Source organism: Aptenodytes patagonicus, chromosome 2 (genome assembly GCF_965638725.1).
Source record: "Aptenodytes patagonicus chromosome 2, bAptPat1.pri.cur, whole genome shotgun sequence".
In the NCBI taxonomy this organism is placed as follows: Eukaryota; Metazoa; Chordata; class Aves; order Sphenisciformes; family Spheniscidae; genus Aptenodytes; species Aptenodytes patagonicus.
This window is the reverse complement of record NC_134950.1, coordinates 24,379,709-24,405,726: the sequence shown is the minus strand read 5'-3', so window position 1 is coordinate 24,405,726 and position 26,018 is coordinate 24,379,709. Positions and strand designations below refer to the sequence as shown.

Genomic DNA, 26,018 nt, shown 5'->3' with positions numbered 1-26,018 from the left:
AGTCACCTTCTTTGTTTCTTCCCAAGTAGAGGTAAATAATTTGTATGAACTTTTATTGGGAGAGTCTCTTAATTTGCATTCTGTCTTTGAACAAGACTTCAGGGACATACTGTCATTCTTAAGACTTGTTACCATCTCTCTGAAATTATATTCATTCAACCTTGCTTTTCCTGGAGACTATTTTTTGCATCATTCTTGTTTTATAAAGAAGATATAAGTGAAAGGCATGTTTACAAGGATGCAGTTACTTTTAAGAAAGCTGTGTGCTCACTCATGTATTTTTCTTATTACCTGAAAAACTAAAAGAGGAGGAAAAGGGAGCATAGTCATACTGTCATTTGGGGATATTTCAGCCTAGTCACAGAGGCTAGTCACAGAGACTTATTGACCTCAAGATGTCAACATACTGTAAAAATAGCTTATACAGTATCCCACAATCAGGTCTTTCCATTTGTTTTCAGAGCTCTGATACATTTCTGAGGTAACTATAGTTTGTAGGAATGCTTAAAAGAACATTTTAAGTATAGTACTTCGATTCAGAAACATAACTTAGCTCAGTCATACTAAGTAACTTATGAACAGAAATGGATTTATCTATGTAAAGGACGAGATATTCTGTTGCACTTATGTTGAGTAACAGATACAACTAAATAAGTTCATAAAAAGGTATTAAATTACATCATTATCTTTATACTTCAAATCAGTCAGACGATAGATCCATGAGGTAGTATTCACTGAGGATGTTAAAATAGAATCACAGAACCATAGAGCAGCCCAGGTTGGAAGGGACCTTGAATGATCATCTGGTCCAAAGTTTTGTGGCAAAGGGAGCCTAGATGAGATTATCCAGTACCCTGTCCAGTCGCATCTTGAAAACCTCCACATCCCTGGGGAGGTTGTTCCAGTGAATGATTGTTCTTACTGTAAAAAAATTTCTTTCTTATAACAAGATGAAACCTCTCCCAGTGCAACTTGTACCTGTTGCCCCTTGTCTTCTCCATTTTGGCTCCTTGTGAAGAGGGGGACCTCTGTCCTATTTGTAGCCACCCTTTAAGTAAAATAGTTACAAAGAAGAAATTAAATAGTTAGAAACTCAGTTTGAGCAGAACTGAAATGTTTAGAGAACTGCTTAGGGTGAGTTGTGACTTTCTGTGCATGCTTGTGTGCATCAAACTTCAAATACTTGACAATTCATCTATATACTCTCTAAGTCCCAACATACAGTGATAGGCTAAAATGTGGTAAATTTACAGTTGGAAAAAAATGTTGTTATGATCAGGACTTCTGGACTGCTAAGTGGTCTTCCAAAAATTTAAAATGCAATAATAGGAAAATAAATTGAAGACATGAAGGGAACTAAAATTTTACTTCAGATAAAGCACTAAGTTTTAGAGTAATAATGAGAACATTTTTGGCATCTATGAAATCTTCCTGTGTTTGGAAGTTTACATTTTTAATTATTTTAATTTAGAATCTTTTCCTGGCTTCCACTCATGTTTTTAAACGAGTTACTGGTTTTTTTTTAGTCTGTTCTCCCTGCTTCAATCCTCTTTTTTTTTTTTTTTTTTTTTTTTAAATAATCCTTAGCTGGCACATGTAAAATGTTCCTCTTTGGGTTCATATTGGTAACTTTTATGAATCCATCCTTGTAAAAATGTTTGGTTAGGTCAGATACCTAAATATCTGTATCTTACTGTAAGACACAGTAAAATACATTTTAGAAACCAGTGTTCAAAATATCTTAAAATTGTTGTTGATATTGCTAGATATCATATTCACATTCTCATATGGATAGCAGTATACTGACAATCATGTAAATCACTGTATTCCAAACATTTAAATCTGAGAGATGGCTTTTGTTTGTGAAATATGACAGATTATATAACCTCACAGATTTTTGTAGTATATATTTAAACTCAATAAGTTGTCAACTGACTTGTAGGGAAATAGAAAATTAGGGCTTCTAATACTAGTGTGTGAATTAATTATAATGAAATGTATTGGTCATAAACTACTACAATGTAATAGAAGCATATATATGTTTCAACCTGCAAAAAAGGCAGTTAAATGTTTAAAGTAGACCAGCAGTATGTTGGCATTCTTAAAAGTTATCATCTTGCATTAGATTTAAAAAAATGCTCTGCTTCAATGTAATAACTGAAAAATAATTTCTGTAAATTGCAAGATGAATATTTGGCATTCAAATAGTGTGCTATTTGAGTTTATGTTCAATGTCACCATCTGTAAAACGTGGTAATTATTGTATTTAACTTATCTGTTATGGTTAATGACCTTATAAAATTAGTTCTCACATTTTAGTGACATTCTTCAGTATCTGAATAGCAGTGAAGTTCCGCATAAACAACTTGTCAGTGTTGTGTTCAGCTGTTAGAGCTCTCTGGTAGCTGGATTTAAGTTAGAAAAGCCTGTGTGTTTGTGCTTACATTAGAAGTCTGTGGAGCTAAATCTTTTCTGCTGAAAGTGAGCTCTGGACTTTGGCAGAGCCCTTAGGGCTTTCGACAGGGTGCACCTAGGATTATGCAGCCATACAAGTGCTTCCCTGTTGCATGGCTGGGAGGAAGTACAATAGTGACCTAACATACAATGATTGCACTATCTTTTTCTTTTAAACACTGCATGTTGCATGAGAATGTAAGCGCATTGGAAATCCGTGTAAAGACCCTGCAATGAAAGGGAAATGAAGACAGAGTAGTCAAGATGCTTTTTGAAGATTGCAAAGGATACCTTTAGCAAGCCTGGGAATAGATCCCAGGTCATATACATGGTAAAGCTTTCATGATCTCTCTCCTACCATTACTAATTTTAAACGAACAAAACTTCTGTTTTGTACAACTGTCAACATTGTATACACAACATTGTCTATAACTGCCACTTCTGCAGTCTGTTTTTTAAAATAGAGAAGTGTCATATAAAAGTGAGAGCAAACATATAACAATTATTAGCAGTTAAGTACATTTATCAATATTGTATGTCATACATATGGAAAGGCTTATAATGAGCATTAACTCTAGCTAAGAAACAAAGTGCATCAAGTAACTACTAGAGAAAGTGTTTGCACATACCAAAAATTTGTAATTATATATATTGGAAAACTAACTCAAACACTCTGTAGGAAAGGAGTCTTGCTAAACTATTGCAAATAGCAGATAAATGATGAATGCCAGTTCTTTGAAAATTGTCTGGTGATTGGGTCAGTCAACTGCCAAAGATCTGAAAGTGGTATTTATAAATTTAAGATGTTATCAAAGCAGTTGAAATATCTTAATGAATACATTTTCAAGCTTTTCAAATGAACAGTGATGAATCAAGAAATTAAAAATAAGGATTTATGAAAGCAGTAGATCAGGAATTAACCAGAATCTTCAACCATACTAGGGGTCTTTCATGTGTATCTTTTATAATCTTGCGCATAAGAGATGTGGGGTGAGCTCTAGTTCCACTGAAGGCCATGTCAAGTTTACTTACAATCTTTCAGCATAAAAGAATCTTGGCAATTAGGTGACAAAACAATAGTATACATGGATGGGAAGGTTAGATGTAGAGAAAATATCTGCCAAGTGTGGCACTGGCTTTTCCTTCCTTCCTTCCTACTAATAAATCATTTTTTAAATAAATCCTATAAACAGTGTTGCTTTTGATGTTTAGACATTTTGAATTAATTATTTAGTTTCATAAAACCAATCTGCAAATGAATGCAGGTAAAGTTTTTTTAAAAACTAATAAAGCAAACATAGGTACAACAACAAAACAAGGATTTATCAGGTGAACAGTTCCAGTATAATGTTAGAATGGTCACGTAGTGTGTATGGAGCTGAAGAAGAGGTAACTGATGACATTAGGGGGAATTTTATAGTTGTAAATTTGCCATGTCTTTACTGCAGTGTTTGTTCAGCATACTGTGGTTTCTGTACATTGATAAAATTTGATCATTTTTTTCCTTTTAAGGTAGACAATGTGTGCAGCGTAGTAGAGTTAACATTCAGTATTTTCTCTGGAGATTCTTTCTTTCTAATCCATGAAATATAAATGATGTTAATTTACTGTGGTGGTCACAGAAAAACAAAGTTCATGCGTAGTAATTAGAAACATGTCATTAGAGTTGACTTTGCATTTGAATTTTTTCCATCTATTACAATTAATATTTTGTATTTCTTGGCTGACTGAACTTGGAAAAAATACAGATTGCTAACTACTTTTCAATTTCTAATCTGAAACCTTTCCAAAATATTTTCAAGTTACTTTGGCTGAGCTGAATTCTTCAGTATGCAATAGCTTCAAAATAAACTACTGAAGTTTTCAGTTCTTTCTTAGGCTGAGACACACAGACTCTCCTGGTATATACTCCTGACCATATAAATTTATTGCTGGTGCAATTTCTTTCTGTGGAAGAAACAATAGAACTCTTAGTAAAATAATATGGTAAAAAGATGTTTGGATCCAGCTTTATTTTAATTTCAAAACTTTTCTAAAGCTTCTTTTAAAGAATCACAGTTAACACTTAATTTGTGCTGTTTCTTAGTGATGTGATATCTCAGCAGGACAGTATTGACCGTAGGCCACACCAGGCAGCAAACACACTCTCCATATATTGTTTAAATTTACTGGTTTGAATTCTTCATTGTCTTGTGAGACTCCAAGGGCCCATCCCAGTGTACATTTGTATTTGTCTGCCATGTTCTATTCTGATTCTCAGGACTGGCTCCCATGCTTCTGGGGTATTAGATTAATTTGGACTCTTCTTACCCATGACTCCAGGCCCAAATCTTGAAAAATAAAACCTCATACCAAATAATCTTCTGAATTTTGATATAGGAAGGAGAACTTTTCTCCTTCTCTTCCTCCAAATGAATGTGCTCTGTACAAAGCAGAAGATGAAGACTGTTTCAGCCTAAGCTGAGGTTTGTGGATGCTCACCAGCCTGCTGTGTTTGTATCTGAGACTGCATCCAGCCACTTTTATGTTACTTTGAATTGGGGCAGGCAGTTTCTCTTGGTGGATTGAAAATTCACATGCTGGGCACAGACTCTCCATCATTCAAGTGGGGACAAAAAGACCCAACTTCCTCAGCAGAAAATCTGATAAATGGAATAATGAAGACTTTCATTAGAGGGGAAAAAACCAAACAAACCCTGAAATAATTGTTATGCTCTTGTACTTCTAAAGAGCAAATAAACCATATCTGTTTCAGGTAAAATGAGAATTACCCACATATCTTTCATTGTCTCATTTGCCTCACTTCTGTTGAGCATTCTTTGGGTTTTGGTTGTGTCTCTTGCAGAGCCTAAATTCTTTCTTCGGGACCCAATTATCATATGTGGGATTGTATTGGGTTTACATGGCAAGGTTTTGGTAGTGGGGAGGACTGCAGGAGTGGCTGCTGTGAGAAGATGCCAGAAGGTTCCCCCATGTCCAACAGAGCCAGTTCCAGCTGGCTCCAAGACAGACCCGCTGCTGGCCAAGGCTGAGCCAGTCAATGATGTTGGTAGTGCCTCTGTGATAATGTATTTAAGAAGGGGAAAAATGCTGTGCAACAGCAGCTGAGAGAGAGGAGTGAGAATATGTGAGAGAAACAACTCTGCAGATACTAAGGTTAGTGAAGAAGGAGCAGAAGAAGGTGCTCCAGGTGCTGGAGCAGAAGTTCCCCTGCAGCCTGTGATGAAGACCATGGTGATGCAGGTTGTCCCCTTGCAGTCCATGGAGGTCCATGGTGAAGCAGATATCCACCCTGCAGCTCATGGAGGCCCCCACCACACCAGAGCAGGTGGATGAGTCCTGAAGGAGGCTGTGACCCCATGGAGAACCCGTGCTGGATCAGGCTCCTGGCAGGACCTGTGACCCTGTGGAGAGGAGCCCAGGCTGGAGGAGGTTTTCTGGCAGGACCTGTGAGCCTGCGGGGGACCCATGTCTGTTCCTGAAGGACTGCACCCTGTGGAAAGAACCCACGCTGGAGCAGTTTGTGAAGAACTGCAGCCTATGGGGAGGGCTCATGTTGGAGAAGTTCTTGAAGGACTGACTCCCGTGGGTGGAACCCCACGCTGGAGCAGGGAAGAGTGTGAGGAGGAAGAAGCAGCAGAGACAACGCGTGATGAACTGACCACTACTCCCATTCCCCGTCCCCCTGCGCTGTTCAGGGGGGAGGAGGTAGAGAATTTGGGAGTGAAGTTGAGCCCGGGAAGAAGGGAGGGGTGGGGGGAAGGTGGGTTTAGATTTGTTCTTATTTCTCATTATCTTACTCTGGTGTTAATTGGCAATAAATTAAATTAATTTCCCCAAGTCGAGTCTGTTTTGCCCTGATGGTAATTGCTGAGTGATCTCCCTGTCCTTATCTTGACCATCGAGCCTTGCGTCATATTTTCTCTCCCCTGTCGAGTTGAGGAGGGGGAGTGATAGAGTGGCTTTGGTGGGCACCTGGTGGCCAACCAAGGTCAAACCCACCACAGGGATTCGGTTTCTGTTTCCGTAGTCTGTGTTCTCACTTCCTTTCAACTTTACCTGGTAGAGGTGTTGAAGGTTTTCTCTCACTAAAAAGAGTTCCTGTTGGCCTTTTAAAGACCTACCCAAATAATTCTCTGTGGTCCTGCTTTGGAAACTTTTCCTTTTCTTTCCCATCTATTGACAGTCTAAAGAAAACAGATTGTACCGAAGTTGCAGCCATTTTGTTGTTCAGCCGGACACTGCCAATTCCCTCGCTGATTTTTCTTGATAATGATTCATGGCAGGCTGCCAGGCACTTCTCTGCGTAGGCTCCCTCCCAAATATAAGAAATGATGTGCTCAGTGTATGTCCATAGTAATTTGTTTTCACAATATCCATCACCATTCTGTTCCTAGGAAGTTAAGTGGAGGCAGTGAAAAGAGCTGCACTGTGATCAAGGTCTCACTTACCTGAGCAGTGCATTGGCATAGACTTTACTCTGTGGCACCACTCTAAGATGCAAGCTGTAAATTTTTGGAAGAAAGATAATTCTCCTTTTTAGTATTAAAACCTGTAAACACATGTAAGTATATAATGTAAAGAACTGCCTCTGCCATCCATACGCTGAAATAAGTGGGGAGTGGTTTCAGGATACTCCTCAGTTTGAGGAAAATCATATAAAGCAAGAAGAATGTTCTTTAAAGACTATGTTGTACACGTTTGTTAACAGTTTGGGGTTAAAATTCCCAATGGATTTCAATTTTTCAAGAGTTGTAAAGAATTTATTGCTATTGTTTAGATTTTGAGGTATAGAACGGAATTGATGGTTGAATTATATTTGTGAGAGTTTGGGATAAATTTAATGGTTGTTGATTGCACTTGCTGACTTCTAAGGGGGTTTAGGATAAGGCCTTTACTGACTTTTGAGAAAATAATAGCCTAGTTTTTATTATGCAATTATTTAACTGTTTTCCCTTCTTTTTAATCATTAGGTGATGCTTTTCCATGGACTATTAGCCTGCATCATTTCAGTATATATACTCTTCTTGGACAACAGATGACACTTGATTTAGTGGAACCAATGGGCTGTACTTCTACTTTAGCTGTTACTTCACAGAAACTGCTTGCTTCAGGGCCAGAATCCAGACACTCATTTGTTGTCTGCCTCCATGTCGACCTTGAGTCCCTTGAAATAAAATGCTCCAACCCCCAGGTTGGTACATTTAATTGTTTTGTGAAAGGAAATTAAAAATAACTATTTAAGTACAATTGTTCTGCATTTTGTTGAAGAGGGCCTCTTCTACCTTAATTTTTTCTTAACTGGGCCATCAAGATCAAGGTGCTTAGATTAAGCCTTGCTTTGAAGCCCTCTTACGTTTTGTAATCTAAACTCTTCTCAAAATGTAATAGCTACAGTATAAATGCATCTTTTGGCTGATGGAGTGAAATGAATTGCAGATGTACCATTAAATGCTGTAGTGCTGTTCTGCTGTCACTGTGGATTCATATATTGAAATGGTTTAACGGAATTTTTTACCGTATTTTCATAGAACTAACATTTCTTCAAACATAAGATGTTTTTTAGGCAAACAATGGTATCCTTTATTAAAGGGGAAAAAAACAGATTAATGTGAGTAAACAAAAGTTACCACCTCATTTATGTTTATTAAAAGGCAAAGATGTTGCTAGATTTTCAGAAAGTGCACCCTGTGTTTTACTGACCTGGATCAAGTTTGCTGTAGTTCCAAATACAGTAGGTTTTTTATGCAAAATTTTGAGTAATCTTTACTGCAACTTGAATAACACTTTCCTGACAGTTGCAACATTTTCAGTGGTGCTGGAGAGAACACTCTTGTTCTTGGGAACTGCAAATCTGTTGAGGTCTGAGTAGGGCTCTGCATTCATATGCTGTCTGCTCCAATGTTTTAGCCATATGTAAGATTTTTTCAAAGGACGTCATGGACAAAATGGTCTGTTTATTGCTTCATTTAACAGAAAGAAAGGGAAAGAACAGAGTATTATAATTTTGATCTGATAGACAGCACATCACATTTGTAAAGATTTATGGACCTATGGCCTAGGTCTGGGAATACTAAAGCTAAGGTGGCTGGTGTAATTTTAATGTTATCCCTTGTGTGTACTCATTACAATGTTTCTCAGTCGTATGCAGTTTTTCCCTTGCCTCATTCCACGTTCTATGAATGAAACAAGTGTTTTAAACTACGTATTTATTTTATCCTCAATGTGTGGTCTCCTGCCCCATTCACTACCTTCCATCCAAGTTATTTCTGACTCATTTGCTATATGCCGTTGTCTTCGGTACTGGATGGGCTCACACTCACTAGGAAGAGGGTTGATAGAGTGAGGTTGTGCACTGGACATGGCAAATTAACATTTAAAATTGAGCAGCCTCAACAAGGTCTACTCACATTTGTAAAGCTGTATGAAAGGTGTGTTTGCACATATAAAGGGTTGTCACTGTTATAAAGGTATAATTAGCAAAGGACAAAATTATGATTTTGCTGACAATATCACATTTTATATTTAAAGACTTCTGAAAGCTTTACTTTGCAACTTTGTGGTTTTTCCATAACTTTTAATGAATTCATATGTGATAATTTCACAGCCTATGGAAACCTGCCTCATTCTGTATTAATTTTCATAGAACTGTACAAAATTCACCTTGATATCACAGCTAGTCAGAGAACTGGTAAATATTTTGAGATGTTCCTGTAGCAAAATAGTTTGCTACATTTGATTGGTACACTGTCAGCGAAATTCCAGCAAATTGTCTGATCAACTCTGATTATTTCTTTTTTTTTTAAATCTCTGAATGTATTACTCATGGTTAATATATATAATACATTAATAGTATTAATTTATAAGCGGAATGGCATTGTTTTAAGTGGAAGCCTTATCTAAATTTGAGTTGCATATTAAAAAGAAAAATGGAGTAAGTAAAACACATTTTCAAGCTTTCCTACCAAAATGTGATCAAATAATTTGTTTTGCAAATTGTAAGAAAATATTTGCACTAAAAAATTTAAATTGTAAGCTCCATGTAGATCATAATATGAGTATAGCGCAATGTTAAAATGAAGTTGAACAGTGGAATGTCAGACCAAATATTGTTGTCTTAAAGGATGACCTTGTACACTGTGATGTTACTCATTTACTGAAGTATTATAATGACCAAAAGGATGTGGACAAATTATTTGATTTTAGTAAAGGTTCTTGAGCTGTAGTTTCTCCCTTACATCTGCCTTACTTGTCCTTTTTACTTTACTTATGCAAAAGGGAAAAAAAAAAACAACCCATCAGTCATCTTTAACCAGATGTTCAAGGACAGAAGATGGAAAATACAATTACATAAACAGCATTTGATAGTTATAAATTCACAGTAGAGTAACTAGGAAATTTGATTCTTTAGAGTGACAGGCTGTATTTTGTCTATAGATGACAGCCTTAAAGTAGGTGATACTTAGTGAACTTGTTAAATGGTAGCAAAGGTGAAGTATTTTACTATATGACTATTATGATTTAATATGAAACCATGTTCTGGTGGTTGTATCCCTTTAAAGTCAATAGTTACTTCTAATGTGCAAAATTGCCAGGATATTGCCTTTTGTTGTAATTTTCAATTTTGTAGTAATGTGTTATTTTTTAAGTATAAAATGCTGTAACGTAATGAACTTTACAGATTTTGCCAAGTAGTCAGTGGGGTCTTACTGAATTATGTGTGGTTTTGCTGGGGAGGGAGTGGAAGCAGTGAGAAAGGGAAACTTTTCTTAACAAACACTGGCAGAGTTATTCCTATTTTTGTCATACCATTTTTCTTCTCTTGAACAGAGTGTAGTAAAAATAATTATTATCTATTAACTGTTATGCTCAAAAATACTTATAAAGGAGAGAGGCCCTACACTTACATTAGCTCTTCTAATATAATCAGAAATGGATTTTCAAAATACTAAGACTACTCACTTGAAAAAGTGGAACCAACAAAAGAAGTAGAAATCCTTCCATTTTAATGAGTAACAACCAATGGAATAAAATTAAGTGTATTAAAAATAATCAAAGATAAACTTCAGCTCTTTATCTGAAGTTTTAAAATTTTATTTACATATAGACATGTGCCGCCTTTTTTGTTTTAATGAGGTTTTGTTATAAGGCTTTTTGGTATTTTTTACTTTAACATATCTCCATGAAAATTGTCTCCCTCTAATCAAAGTGTGCCTTTTTTCTTGGTGAACTTGTTTTTTCCCTGGTTTCAGAGCAGGGTAGAGTATTACAGTCATACTACTTGGCTGTCTGGTTGCTGGTGATGTTCAGAGAGATGGCTACTGCTGTCTGAGAGAGCCACTGTTTCAGAGTGGCTGCAAAGATTCTAGCCTGAGCAATTTAAAAAAATCCCCCTGATAACATAAGTAATTACTAGCTTTAATGATTATGACTGTTGCAACCCCAGTAAGATTTAAACTCTTCAGTGTTGGATTAGCTGATGAAAAACCTTTTTACCTTGTATATGTTAACATAGAAGTTGCATCGTTCCTTCTCTTGTGTTACTGTGTGCCTTTATGAGCAGTAGCATAATTAAATTTCTGGAAGCCCTGCTTCATTAAGACAAGTATAGCTTAAATTATCCTTTGGTTTCTTGACCAAAAAATATTTTGAGGGAGGGCAGGTTGCAAGCATGTATGATTTGGATATGTGTCTGTATCCTATTAATTTTCTAGAGACTCTTTTGCCAGCAAAGTATCAACACCAATTAATGTTCTGTTACTCAATCAATCAGATGGACATTATTAGTTGATCTTCCTGTGTTACATGGAAAAGACTCAGGAAAAGTTAGAAATTTGTAATTAGTAATTTAAAGGCTACCAGTGCATATCAGAGTGCTACAGACACAAAATATTTTAAAGCATATAACTAAAAGAACTTTTTGCCACAGCCAGAGTCACTGTTTGTTTGTAGATTGCTCTGTATATGAAGACAAAAAAAGTACTGAGAAGTTTATCTCCTTTAAGGAAAAATTCTGTCAAAAGAGTATATGACCTGCTCAGTGTAAGCCTTGAAACTTCAAAAGAAAATCCAAGATGAATTAAGAAGGTTTTTATAAAATTCCAGCACTTCACCTCTTAAGAAAGGACTGTAGCATGTACTTTGAAACTTCATCACACACTCTCACGCACAAAATCAAGTACTGTTTTATATCAAATGTAGATTGACAACAGTGTTTTTCTGCATCTGTTCTGCCCACATAAGAAGCCAGCTTCCTAGAGTAGATGTGTCCTGAGGCTTAAAGTTCTTATAAATATGAGAATTTCCATTTTTTATAATGGCAAGTTGGGTATGGTATCCAGCTGTGGATCTGCTTATATATTGTTTGCAGTTTTCTCTGAGCTTGTTTTATACAGTATATTGCAGTATGTTGTCATACAAATTCCGTGATTAATGCTTATTTACAAAAACTTGTGTAAATATCTTAGAACTGAGTCAAACAATGTGGAAGTTAAACAGTGTGTTTCTGAATATTGGAATGACATATGCCAGGAGACTATTGAGTTTGATAGTGGATATTCTTCCTAAAACATAGAACAGCTTCATATGCTGTGTGGGATCATTATTTTAATACCATTTAAATGAATAATTTTTCATTTTAATATTTCATAAAGTTTATATGTTTGCCTTTTTCTAGAGGTAGTATCTATACATATGAAATATACCATAAGTCACCTTTGTTTAATAGTTAAAACTGATATTAGTAAGTTTCACAAGACCATGTTATTGGTTATGTTTTTGAGCGATGTACTATATGCTTAGACAAAGCACACATTTTTTTTATCAAGATCACTATATTGTAACTGATGTTAATTATTTTAATTTCAATGTAGTTGTTTATCAGAACATCATAAATGGTGAGAAGTTCAGTTCTACTACATTCTAAGTCTCAGTGGAGGACTTTGATGATTTTCCTTCGCCTCATTAAGGAAAGCTTCATCTTAAAAAAGATTTTGTTTTTTTTTTCTTTTAGGTTCAGCTTCTGTATGAACTGGCTGAGATCACAAGTAAAGTTTGGAATAAAATTCAGAGAAAAGGAATTCTATATCAGTCTTCTGTCTATACTGAAACCATGACAGGACCTGCTCCTCCTAGCTCTCCAGTTAAAAGTAGTGTTGGTACCGCTCCACCAGATACCAGCACATACAGCCCATCTGCTGACATTGGAACCACTACAGAGGTAGGCTTTCTTAAAAAAAACATCATGTAAGTTCTGACTTACAAGGTGTGGTGCGCAGTCAAGTAAGGATCAGAAAGAGCAGTAGCATCCCTATGGAAAGTAGCTTTGCCCCGATAAACTAATGAAGAATACTTCATTACTCAGTTTGGTGGAACAAGGGGGGGGGGGGGGGGGAATTCCTGTATTGCTCCTGTGTTTATTATTTGTCTGGATTGTTTCTCTTTGAAGTGAATGAACATTAAATCTTGTCAGAGAATTATGGTTAGTGTTTTAGGTCAAGAAGCATAAGGCATTTTTCAAGTCCAGAATTATCAGAATAGTAACTGGTGTTTTGGAAGTACCTGTGATACCTGTGCTGCTTGTAAGTCATTCCAAGTAGCTTCAGCAGTCAGCCTGTCATGTTGAAGCCAGTCACTACCATGCCTGAGTCAGTGGAGAGCTGCTGTGTGTAGACTGTATTGGCAACCAGGAGAAGTACAGGGGCAGTGAAGGCTTCCAAGGCTGGCATTGCAGGTCACCCAGCTGTATGCTCACCCCAGGTCCATCCAGCCATTGTTACCCTCCATCTATGAACTACTTCTGGAGCTCAGTTCCTTCCCCTCTCCCAGCTATACCACGTCTCAGGAGTGCTTTTGTAATTCAGTCACATGAGGATTTGGGTATGCAGTTTCAAATATAAGAAAGACTGGACACTTGGTTTTATGTATTTCTGCTTCCTTAATTTACAGCACTGCGTAACTGCCTGGAGCAATCTGGTACCTGATCTTAATCTCTGTGTGCCTAAGACTGTAAAATATTATTTTGAGGCATGGGAAGGAGTTCTGCTTCTTTGCCACACTGAGGAAAGAAGGCTAATTCTTTTATCAGCATGAATACAGTGTTAAACTTCATCCATGAGTATCATTAGCTGTGAGTCACCAGGTAGCTGATATAGTAGAATGGGTGGTTATAGGAGGCTGTGCGACTGAATAGGCCTAGTATTTGTGATTTTCTTAGTGCCCCAGTCAGGCTTACTGGTTAGAATAATGAGTTATCCTTGTTTGTGCTCCAGGAGAGCGCCAAAAATGCGTAAGATGAGTTGAAGGTATACCAATGGTATATCATATGTATGCGATGCTTCATTCTTAACACAAAGCTATATCAGAATGCGGGGAGACTGTTCTGAGAGACTGGGTTTCATTCTCAGGATAAACACAGCAATTTTGGGGGCACCTCATAGAACAGTTCTGGAACACAGGCAAATACACACAGCAGATTGAATGCTGACTGCAATTACATATTCAACAACATTTGGCCAGGATTGCTTTAACCCTATGTATGGTTTATATTAATTCCCAGGTTGGGAGAAAATGAAATGGTGATTGCTAGTGCTTACTTTTTATATGCATCTCACACACACACACAGAGGTTAACTGTCATTAAAAGGTGTTTGAGCTAGAGTTTCAGTTCTTAAGTTGTTTCACTAAAATGTTTCTAGATTATTTGAATAGCCTTGGTTTTGGTGTATTTCTATGTGTGTGTGATCTCAATTGTGAAAAATACTGCTATGGATACAGAGCTGAAGATAAGCAATAATAGTAAAAAAAATGATATGGTCACAAAAATAGTATTTTTTCACCTACTCACATCAAATCCCTTTCTCATTAAAATCAGAAACCACCAGCTTTATAAATAATGATTTGGTTTTGACCCTCTATATAGACAGCAGTATTTGGAGTACATGCTGTACTTGGAGCATTACTTGAAACTGATTCAGTAATTGTTTTAATCCATATGTTACCAAGATTATTTTGGTAATATGGGTCTAAGTTCAGCGTCATATCCTACCCCTTTGCAAAATGTTGTTCATCATTTATTTAATTTTCTTCCTATTCTCAACAAATGTTATGCACTAGCTAAATAAATTTTCTCCTGATCTAAATGAAATTTGGTGAATTAGCCAACAAAGGACAATGTTAGAATTTGTGTTCAGTCTTTTCCACTCTGATGCCAAGACCATAATTTCAGTCTTGTTAGAATAGAAAGTTCGAGGCCGCACCTCGAATACTGTGTTCAGTTTTGGGCCCCTCACTACAAGAAGGACATTGAGATGCTGGTGCATGTCCAGAGAAGGGCAACGAAGCTGGTGAAGGGTCTGGAGAACAAGTCTTATAAGGAGCAGTTGAGGGAACTGGGACTGTTTAGTCTGGAGAAAAGGAGGCTCAGGGGAGACCTTATTGTGCTCTACAACTACATGAAAGGAGGTTGTAGCGAGGTGGGTGTCAGTCTCTTCTCCCAAGTAACTAGCGATAGGACGAGAGGAAATGGCCTCAAGTTGTGCCAGGGGAGGTTTAGATTGGACATGAGGAAAAATGTCTTTACTGAAAGAGTGGTTAACCATTGGAACAGGCTGCCCAGGGAAGTGGTGGAGTCCCCATCCCTGGAGGTATTTAAAAGACGTGTAGATGAGGCGCTTAGGGACATGGTTTAGTGGACATGGTGGTGTTGGGTCGATGGTTGGACTTGATAATCTTAGAGGTCTTTTCCAACTTTAATGATTCTATGCTTCTATGACTCTACATGGCATTAATATTGGATGTTTTTCACAATAGGGGACTTAAAGTTGACATAGCACTTTACAACTGAGATTTGAAAACTGCTTTGAAAGGAATGTCTCATTGTCCTTAGGCAGGATAAATAAATTAAAATATTGACCATGCTCTGAGGATATTATTAAAGATATGGAAGAGGTAAGAAAGGTACAAACAGGAGAAAACGTTTACATGAAGCCATAGTTCATGTGACTGAAAGACTGAGGAATAGAGCTCCTGTCCATCATCTCCATTCAGAGCTCTCAGCCCAAGGTGTTCAGTCTGTGGCTGGGGTAGGAAGGCAGTCCAGAAGAAAGAGCCAGCACAAGGGATATATAAGTGCACAGGTAGAAAAGCATACTGAGGCAGGTCTCATTTGTTTAATGGAGGCAGTGAGGTGGGAGAACGTATACGTGGCCAGATATTTGAGACTGTAAGAAGTTCTTTGTCAGAAATTGAAAATGAGAATTAGAAGGCTAATTTTTATATTGTGAGGAAAAGATTCACGAAGTAGTTCAAGTAGGAGGATAATATTTTTGGCTCAGCAGCTGAGGAAAATCTTATTCCATTTCTGATTAATGGGGTGGGAATATTAGGTGTATTGAGGTGATTAAAAACAAAAGAGTATGTAGGGTGTACAAGGGTTTTAATTAACAATAAAAAAGAAAGGCGAAGGTTTTGAATTACTGTGGTTGAAAAAGAGGCTTAGAGAGAATCATCATGGGAAGTCAACCAGTAGCTACAAAAATGCTGTATTTGAGTTTGTGGGTACTATCATTTTTATGAATTCGTGAGTCAGTACTTATACTTGAAGACCATCTTTGATATCAGTCTTGTGATTTCTTGAAAAAAGTTAGTGGTACTGTAAGGTGAAAAAGAACGGATAGCCAGTGGAGGATTCATCTAAATGATTTGGTTGTTACAGGACATAACATCAAAGTTTGTCTTGACCTAGTGCTTTCTTGTATTTAAAGGCTAAGGTTTAAAACAAAACAAGCCTCAAAAAAACAATTATCTCTTCACTCTTAGGACTAATTTTATGTCAAGCTACCAGTTGGAGTGAGGTGAATGACCTGGGTAGGATGACCAAGTTAATGCATTCTAGCTGATGTAAACAGCATTTTCCAAACAGATTTTTATTAAGCCATAGGGAAAATGATCTTAAGCACTCTACCACCATTTTAAAACAATGTAGTCATCACTTTACCTGATTTTTTTTTTCTTTTTTATCTTTTGGTGGCCATCCGTAAAAATAAATCTCAGTGTTTTGAAGCTATACAAGGAACTTTTGCAGATCATCATGTGTAAAGTAGCTAAGAACACTGTTTCTGAGACTATGCGCAGTCCTGTTGTCTGAGAGTTGTGTAATACTGTTGGGGGTGGGAAAGGGAAAGAGGTAGAAGAATCACACTTGGCCAACCAGTGAGAAATAATAAAAGGAACCATATTTTCTTCTCACATTTCTAATAGACTATTTTAGACAATATAAATTAAATAATTCATAACATAATGGTTAGCAGTATCTCCATAACACGTTCTCTTCTGCAGTCGGTGGCTGTCCCTGAACTTATTCAACATATTTCCTAGTATCAAAGCACAAGCTAGGTTTTCATTATAATGACATCGTTGCTGTCCTGTTCTTTGAGGTAAGGATTGTTGAGAATTTAAAAATATATGCATTGAAAAATTAGCTAAGGAATGTTCTCCCTCTTTCTTTTTCACCAGTGAAAGCTGTTTGTCCTTTGAGAGTAGTTAATCACTTAGTTTCCCTGTTTCCTTTTGCTAAGTTAATTACTATCACCGTACCTAGCTGTAGACAGTGTGATCATGAAGTTGCGCTTCTCCTTTATTTGAAGAGGGTAGGTAGGATGTGAAGATAAGAGAGAGAATTTGGTCACTTCTACTGTCTCCAGCTGCTACTTTGAACTACTTCATTCTGCTGAGTGCCTCAGTTATAGTCCATATAATACAGACTTTATCTGAAGAAAAATTACCTCCTTAGTATGTACAAATATGCACAGAACCCCATTATAGATGCAGGGGTGCATCTGAGTGGCATCTGTACAGAGCTACACAGCTATTCCCCTGCCCGAAAAGCAGGCAAAGTAAGTCGACAGGCCTTGTAGACAAGAAAAGTAGACAGATTTTTTTGTTGTTGTTTTGTCTCCTGTGAAGTACAGCAGCTAGTTCTACCTGTCAAATTGCCTAATGGGCTACAGATGTCAGTCTGTTTTACCATACTATTTTCAGTGAGGCCAAGTTTTTCTTCTGGGTCTGGTGTGAAGACGTAGTCCTCCACAGTCTATCCAAGTATGGATCGTTGTATATAACATCTCTTAGACATAAGACTTTTTATCTGGAGACCCTGTTTGTTCACAAGACCCTAACTAGTGAAATCCAAACAAGTATTTTAAAACCCAATTGCATTGTCTTGCACCAAAGTACAGTTGAGGGCTGAATATTTTTCCAGGTGTCTTCTGAAGAAGTAATTTTCATTTCAAAAAATGTAGAAACGGGGCGGGGGATGTCAGAGTAATCTGATGCTTGTCAGCTTCATATGTCGTGGTACTCTTCAAGTACTCTTCAGAGACTGGTATAGAAAATCTGAGCCATGGCGAGGGATTGGTGGTGTTTGGAGACAGGAAGGCAAAAGTTAACTTTAATACCTCAACAGAAATGGTGATTGTAGGAACTGGGATATCAGGAAAGTTAACCAGCTGAGAATAAGTGATACTGCATGGAAGCAGAGGATAACTGAAAAAGGCATGCTTTCAGTGAACGGTAGAGGGGAAAGGGAAGGTGGAGGCAGCTTTGGGGAGGCAGCTGAGAAGACTGGAGCAGCGTTTCACCATTTTCCTGGGTCTGATTTATCCCTGTCTGTGGTTTTGCTGCTAGTTGGAACTGGACTGCTCCTTTCCCTTCCCACAGAGTCTGAATTCCATCAAGGGAGCAGTAAAAGCAGATGAGGCAGTTATAGTGCAGGCACTCACTGGCCAGGAGACCTAACACCAACAAAACCTTGCTTGATTGCTGTCTTGATACTGACAGGTCTGAAAACAACTTGCAAATGCTCAGAGAAATAGAAAAATACTTTCATTTTAATCTCTTTGAATACTGTGTACTTAATGTCTTTACATTCTCTAAAATGCTAGTATTGATTACTTAAAGATGCATATTTTGGTCTTTAGAAATTTGAAGGTACTTAATATTGGCCTAATGCTACTCTCAGAGAAGTCAGTGGGAGCAAAGCTAGGTCCATGTTGTTTGATTTGGAAAAGACCATCCTGTATTTGTAAATTATAACTTGTTTTCAGACTATTGTAACAGTAATGTTTTTAATGAAAGAAGTAGAGGAGGTAATATATAAAAATAGAGTGCATCAGCCACAATTTCACCTTGCAGCTATATATTTTATAGTCATCATTGCTGACAAGCAGCAATGAAGTACATAGAGTAATTAAACAGTAATATGTGTTTCTGCAGATTTGACTTAAGCAGATTTTCCAGAAGTTTGCGTTTTATCAGAGTCTGTATTTTGTTTATATGTTCCTATATTTTTAAATCTTGAAATCTTGAAGTCTGTCGAACAAAAATACTTTGCTGTGATAGGTACATTTTTTTTTAGAGTTTAGAGATTTTACAGTTAATGTGTTATTTTGTTCTGTGGGAGACAAATGATTATTTTTAAAGCTTCTTTCAGCTGCAACGGACTTGCTATAAATGAATCGGAAGAAAGCAAACTCTCACAACTGTTTATATTAAACAGCAAAAGAAGTAATTTGTTTATGTGATCTGTGGATGATTTATATTTTAAGCTGTGTGTAATTCTTTTCCTGCTGACAAGTTGAAAGAGGGCATCATGGTCCTATGTGGATAAAGCTACCTAGCTTACTGACTTTTAGTCTGGGTGGTGGTAAGACAGGGAAACATGAGTGAGAGGCTTAAGTACTGGAGGGCTGGAAACAGTTAACCATTTTTACCATCCCTCCTTTGGAACAGCAAAAGCAAAAGTAGTACAGACTACAGCAGGCCACTTGTTACTGTTTACTTAAGTACAAACAGTGGTAGAAGTGTTTAGTCCTTGGGGAAACTCAGTGATTGAGCAAGAACGCAGAAGTTATTTTGATAAGGCATAGCCGTAGTGTGGCCAAACTGTGACCATCCCTGAGCTTTACGCAGGCCAAGGATGAAGGCCTCATATGTTTGGATCTTCCTGATGAACAAAGATAAATTCTGCTAAGAAAATAAACTTGGTATATTGGTCAATTTGCAACAATTGGTGAGAGAATTAAATTGTATATTTTAGGACTTGGCATGAGAAGTTGTGGGAAAATAGTTCAGGGTTTCTGACTCTGGCTTGATTTTTCTGTAGATCTGGAAACAGAGCAGAAAGTTAACGCATAAACATATTTAACAATACCACGCTGGGTGCTGAAAATCCAAAATGAAAATTGAAACTGCATGAGAAGCAAGAGCACAGTCTCTCTCCTCACTTCAGTTTCTTAGTTTTTCACTGCAAAAAATTTCTAAGAATTCGAGCTTATTAGGGAAAAAAAAAAGACATCAGCTACTGCAGACCATCACTTTTTTAGTCCCTGTGACTCTGCCCAATGGTTCTGGTTACAGTACCATTAACAGAAGGCTAAGAAGAAATGCAATCTCTTCATTTTTTCACCTCCCAAAGGATAGCCATATAGCAACGTCTGCCTTCAGAGGAGCATCTGCAGTGCTTCTGCCACTGAGAAAGAGAATGGGCCAATGAAACTGTTTATGTATGTTTGAATGGCAGAAAAAATTTAGATAGTATGCTCACATTGAATTGTTGAAGTAGGGGATGGGTAGAGCCAGTAACCCAGTAACCTCTGACAGGGACGAGGTGGTGTGCAGCTGGGGATGCCTGTTGATACGCTCTGCAGCTGCCATAGCTGCAAACAGAAGAGGTTATCATTGAAAGCCTCAGCTTAATGCAGTTTTAGCTATACTGTCAAGCTAGCTAGTCGACGCGGTAGTGCGCACAAGTGACCTGGAATACCGGATGGGATCACAGTAACCCGAGTACAGAATTGCAGTGCAAAGCTAAGCACAAGTGAGTTGATCCCCTGGTTAGGACTTGCAGGCCCTGTGGTAGAACAAGTTCCAAATCCCCGGCAATTGCAGGTCCAGGTGTCTGACCCCCAACTTACTCTGTCTCTGGCTGTGTCCAGAGGTTCACAATTCCTTTATTACTGATAACATTGTTTTACATCGACATTCTAGAAATTCAAGGACTGGTTTTCTTTTTCAGGTTCACTTCCAGAAATACATGCATGTGTAGGCCCTACTTGTGCATTGACTAAATGAAGTTTTGTTCTACAGCTACGCTATTACGTGCTACACAATTTGAATAGGATTTAATAAAGCCATCTCACATGCTACAGAAATTAAAGTGTGAGAAACATCTGCAAATCAGACAAGCATAGGCACAAACAACATTGGAATGGTGCCAGTGAAAGCTTAGCTCCAGCAATAGTGATGGAAACTGTGAGCACCTTGGCCTCTTTTTCCTCATCTGTGTATTTTTTGGTTACAGCATATCAGATATACAGCCTATTCCATTATGTATTTAGAAAAGGAGGAAGCAGTTTCTAATGATACATCTGGGCCTGTACCTGTAACTCTGTTTTTTTGTAAACTTCATAGATATAATAGGCTTGGAAGTTGTTAGGGGCCACGTTCCCTAAAATTTAGGGTTTGCTGCTTTTAAATTTGATTGCACATTCCTGGGTTAATTTGTTTTTCATATATGTCTGGGTTTATGCTAGATAAATGCAGTTCTTCAAGAATGTCACAAATACTGTTATAAGTAACCTTGTGCCAAAATTATCAACTGGCTGATTCTCTGAGAGGCATAGTACATCATTTAATATTTTCGGAAAAAGAAGCTTAAAGAAAAGTGTGGGAAAATGATAGCCTCAGTTTTCTACATAACAAAGTTATCTATATACTCAAACCACTAAACAAAAACAGCTCTGTGGGGAAAAAAAAAGTTAAAATGCATGAAACATCTGAACACATTAAATTATGAAAATAAAAGAACCCAATTATAAAATTCAAAACTTGCCATGGTGGCAGTACTTATTTGCTGTTAATTGTACCCCTTTAAGTTTAATTTACTATTGTTTTCTTCTTTTTTAACTATTAGAAATGTAGAGACCTGCCGAAATTTTAGAACAAAGTTGATTTTCGTATAGAAAGCGTTTTGGCACATGTCCAGTGGGAGCGTGAGGGTGTGTATGGAGGGTGGGGAGGAGACTCTCTCTCATTCCCACTCCCTCCATCACAGTTTGTAAGTTATAGTTTGGCAAATTAAGTGTGCCTGCAGTACAAAAAGAAATTAAAAAATGCTGCATGTCTTAAACAAAGCAAAAAAAAGAAAATGCTTTCTATAAATGAAAAGAATAGAGAGCAGCAAATCAGTCCACAGAACATCAACATTGGCTTGAACTTTGACTTGAACTGTAAACAAACATATTCTCAAGTTTAAATAAGTATTGTTTCTCTCTTTCCTTAACCTTTAATTGGCTTCCATTTCTTGATACCCTCTGAAATCCATCTGAGGATCTCAGCTAAGGGAAATTGTCCTTGGCTGGCTCCTTCCTTCAGAGCCACCCTGCTGAAGGGATCCCCCTGTTCCAAAGTACTGTTGACTCCAATGTCTCTAGAGCATGTGAGGTTTAATGAGAACAGTCATCCCAGACACAATGAAACTCCCACAGAGAGGCATCATCTTTTAGGGGTATCATTCAAAGGCAGATTATGAAGGTGTAGGAAGTTATTGGAAGGCAGAGTGTCAAAGAACCATTTGGATGAGTTATACGAAAGAAGCAAGAAGAAGAAAGGAGTTTATTGGCAGAAATTGAAAGGCTCAGAACTGATGCCATGCTGATGGCATGAAATTGCAAGTCATGAAATAGGATGAGGCTTTTCTGATGTCAGAATGAGGACTTTGCAAATAAAGACTCATTAAGAAGGGAGACAGGATTCTCAAAGTATTGTGTTCTTTCCAGCTCTGGAAGGATACATTTTTGCTCCTGCTTTTTTTTCAGGCTAGCGTTTGAAGAGGGTGGACAGGGATAGTCAGAGGATGGCAAAATGGCTGGGTGGTCGTTGCATCCTGGCTTATGCCACTATCCTGTCAATGGAGCCTGCCATTTCGGGAGAAGCAAAAGGACTAACATTGGTTAGTACTGGAGAAGTGGCTGCTTTACCTACATTCTTTCAGATGCTGGGGGATTTCCAGGCCTGACACTCTCCAAGGCTGTTTCCCAATTTTCATTCCTTCCCTATACTTTTCCATTCCAAGGACAGACGCCGGTATCCTTGAAGAAACAAAACTGAGTTTTGCTTACAGTGCTGAAAAGATACCTACTTCTATGTTGTTGTCAGTGCTGTCTTGTAGGACAATTAAGTGGCACTGGAGAGAGTGGAGTTCTTTGTGAAGACAGTAGCAAACGTCTTGCAAAGGCATGGTTAGTAAACAGTACTCAGATATAGGAGTCTTTGGACAAAAAGATCTGGCAAGAGGCAGGAAGGATTTTGCTGCGGAAGCAAATAGGAAATATGAGTCACAGTTTGGCAGAAAGGAGTTAACCTCTGCCCTGAACATGTTGTTTAGCAGGTTCTACCACCGCTTTATTTTTTCATCTTGTTGGGTGCTATACGTCCACTGTGCCACACTTGCTTTGGAGTTGGATGCATCTTAGTGAAATGAGCTATCTGAGGTTTCTCCAATTAGATATCCTACTGTGGTAGACATTAAATATTATTAGATACACAGCAGGAGACAGGTCCTGCTACATTTAATAATCTAAATTTGCAGACAATGTAAGAGAAAAATGGAAGAAGGAAGAGTAAACAAATTATAAAAGCAAGAGGGTCGTGTTAAGTCCATGGCTTGGAGAGGGATTTCAGGTGGTTTTGTGTAAGGAAGTTTGCTCAGTGAGAACACAATGGAGAAGAAATGCTCAAAAGTGAAAGGACAGGGAGGGAAGCAGAAAGGGAGAGGAGGCATAGTGTGTGGCTGAAGTTTAAAAAAAACCCCAAAAGTAGCCTTGAGTATGTCCTTTCTCCTATTTCATTTATAAGCTAGTTGTTACTGATTTAAGCACACTGACAACTTGGTGACAGTTAAGAACCTTTCAGGGAAGAAAGGATTCTCAAAGAGAGAAGGTGTTATAAAAATTGGTGGATAAAATGGTATAGGGAAGTTTCCCTCTGGGAGGTCTGTTTGAATGGAACCAGATGAATCTCCTCCTTTAACTCTGGTTGTCTGCTTGTTCTCTTCTGTGCTCTGTTACCAGCTCTCTCACCAATGGACTCATCCATTCATCCCTTCTTTCTCTAACTTGTCTTCTGTAAGTACATTCAGAATCTTCTTTCCTAAATTCATTTCCTTAACTCCCATTATTACAGCTCCCTGCTCCTTCCACCACACATGCAAATATAAATATATATATACACAGACAAGTGCTCTTTCTCTCTTTCTGATTAATCTTGCTCATACCCTTCTAGTCCTTGGCCGGCTACTTCAGACCGGTCTGTACATGTCTGTCTCATATAGAGAGACCAGTGTTTCTCTTGTCTTAGTTTCTGGGCTAATTGCACTACTTCTGCCTTTATGGACTCCATGAGGACCACACATTTAATTGATAGGCCTCTAATTACTGCTTTTTTTACAGAGCAAGAACTTCATTCAGACCAAGGCATAGCTGTTAGTTTTCTTCAGTTTGTTTCTGCAGGTCTTTGGTACCTCCAGCTCTGTGTGTGTTTGTTCATCCATTCATTTATATTCTCTCTCTCTCTCAATCTGACCATTAATAAGTGATCAAACATTTTATAGCAGACATCTAGAAGATTTATGTTGAATAAAGACATCACAGACAAAACCTGTCATGGGACAATGAATATATGATACGCATTCCAATTTATTACCCTATTTGCCTTTTCATATTTAAGATGCTAGCATGGATTGTACCTTTTCAGAGGTTAGTACTGTCAATGTTACATGACTTTCTTACCCTTTTGTTAGTTCTCTTGAAGGTGAGCTACTTGTTTTTCCTATGGATTGAAACTCACCATCTTTCTTTCATGCTCTGTGATCTCATTCCTATATGGCATTCACAAATCCAATGAGTAGTATCTTTTTTCAGTCTGACTTGTGTACTGTCACCTAATGCCATATCCATGGTTCCTTGACACATTGTGACTAATATTTAAGGAAATCTTCCCAATTATAACAGCACTTGCTTTCTGTATACTAATGAAATACTTCTCATAGAGAATGTTTTCTTCATCATGAACTCTTTTGCAATAAACACCCATTTTTTAATTTGCTGTTCACCAGCCACTGGTGATTAGTAATGATGCTTTTTTTTAACTGATTTAATACTGTCAACACAGATTTGTACATAGACAGTTTTGCACATACCTGAATTATGTACTAGCTAGTTACATTCATAACAAAAAGACACCGTTAGATGGATTAATGGTCTTGAACCATGGTAAAGTTAGAATTGGACTCATATTTCTTTGTTTTCCTCTTCACAAATGGTATCTAAAGACCAAAACCCACCATCATTGGAGTGACATTTCGTAAAGCAAAATCTAATTTCTCAGTCCATAAGACAGGTGTTGCAGTTTGTTTCTAAATCTAGCAATGATGATATTTTTAAAAATTGCACAGGTTTATATTTATATATAATGTTATGGAAATAACACTGATTTTTCTTAAAACTTAATTGATGAGAGTAGGATATTTCTTTTCTTTTCTTTCTGAATTGTGTAATGTCACCATGGAATGAGCATTACAGTGTTATATACCATCTCCCTCCATCGGTACTTAGTCTGAAGGCTTATCTTACTTGAGCTATGGCCTGATTTTTTTTTTCCTTTCATTTGTTTTCAAAAGTGAGATGAGGAGATTGAAATGTGTATATACTCCACTAAGAAACCTCCTATTAATAGCAGCTAACTTCTTGCACCTCTGGAGTCTAACAGTTTTTCAAAAGATGGTCACCTATGGCTCTACAGGTAGTCTGTTCAGAGCTGTAAGCAATAATGCCTTAAATATAAAAATAAATAGAAATATACCTGTTTTCTTTCATGAATTTTGATTAATGCAAAGCCACCATCACCTTAGGTAATTGAAGGTGAATTGAATCTTAATTTTCATTTCAACACTTCATATTGCATCTGATGAGCTGGGCTAGATATTATAGTCTCGTGTTTAGGTATTATTTTCCAGTAACGTATGTTAGTTGCACAAGCTCTCCCTTCCTCATATGAATGAATATCTGGCGTGGTAAGTTCTCTGTGTCAGCTATTGACAATGTAAATGGTTTCCTACCAATTGTAGTAGGTATCACTGAGTTTTTCAAGGGTTAAATGTTACTGCACACAGATAAAGTACCTTTGCTGTTTCTCTCATCTCATCTAAGAGTTTTGCTGGGACAAAAAAATAAATAAATCAGTAAATGTTAATTTGAGTGACATAGACCTGAAAGCGTGAAGCAGAAGTTGTGCTTCAGTGTTTCTCTGAAAAAGAAAGAAATTCTAAAAGCACGATGTCAGCTGCTCCATTGGGTGTATATCAGATAGCCCGAAGTCGTAATGGATTATGTGCAAAACTTTTGTAAGATTTTGACCTACCTTCTTGCCTTCTCTTACGGTTAGGTTGGTGATAAGAGAATATGTATACATGATAGAAATCCTGTAATTGAACTGTAGGCCTGAGTTGA

General features: G+C 37.5%; 1 protein-coding gene across 5 annotated transcripts in view; it reads left to right on the top strand.

Moving 5' to 3' along the window:
* Nucleotides 1-26,018, top strand: part of VPS13B (vacuolar protein sorting 13 homolog B) — a 497,028-nt gene that overhangs the window by 257,939 nt on the left and 213,071 nt on the right. For all 5 annotated transcript variants that reach the window (XM_076329345.1, XM_076329347.1, XM_076329346.1 and 2 more), the window contains exons 24-25: nucleotides 7,428-7,648; nucleotides 12,467-12,673. In XM_076329345.1, coding sequence (XP_076185460.1) covers nucleotides 7,428-7,648; nucleotides 12,467-12,673 — 428 coding nt within the window. The remainder of the gene's footprint in view (nucleotides 1-7,427; nucleotides 7,649-12,466; nucleotides 12,674-26,018) is intronic.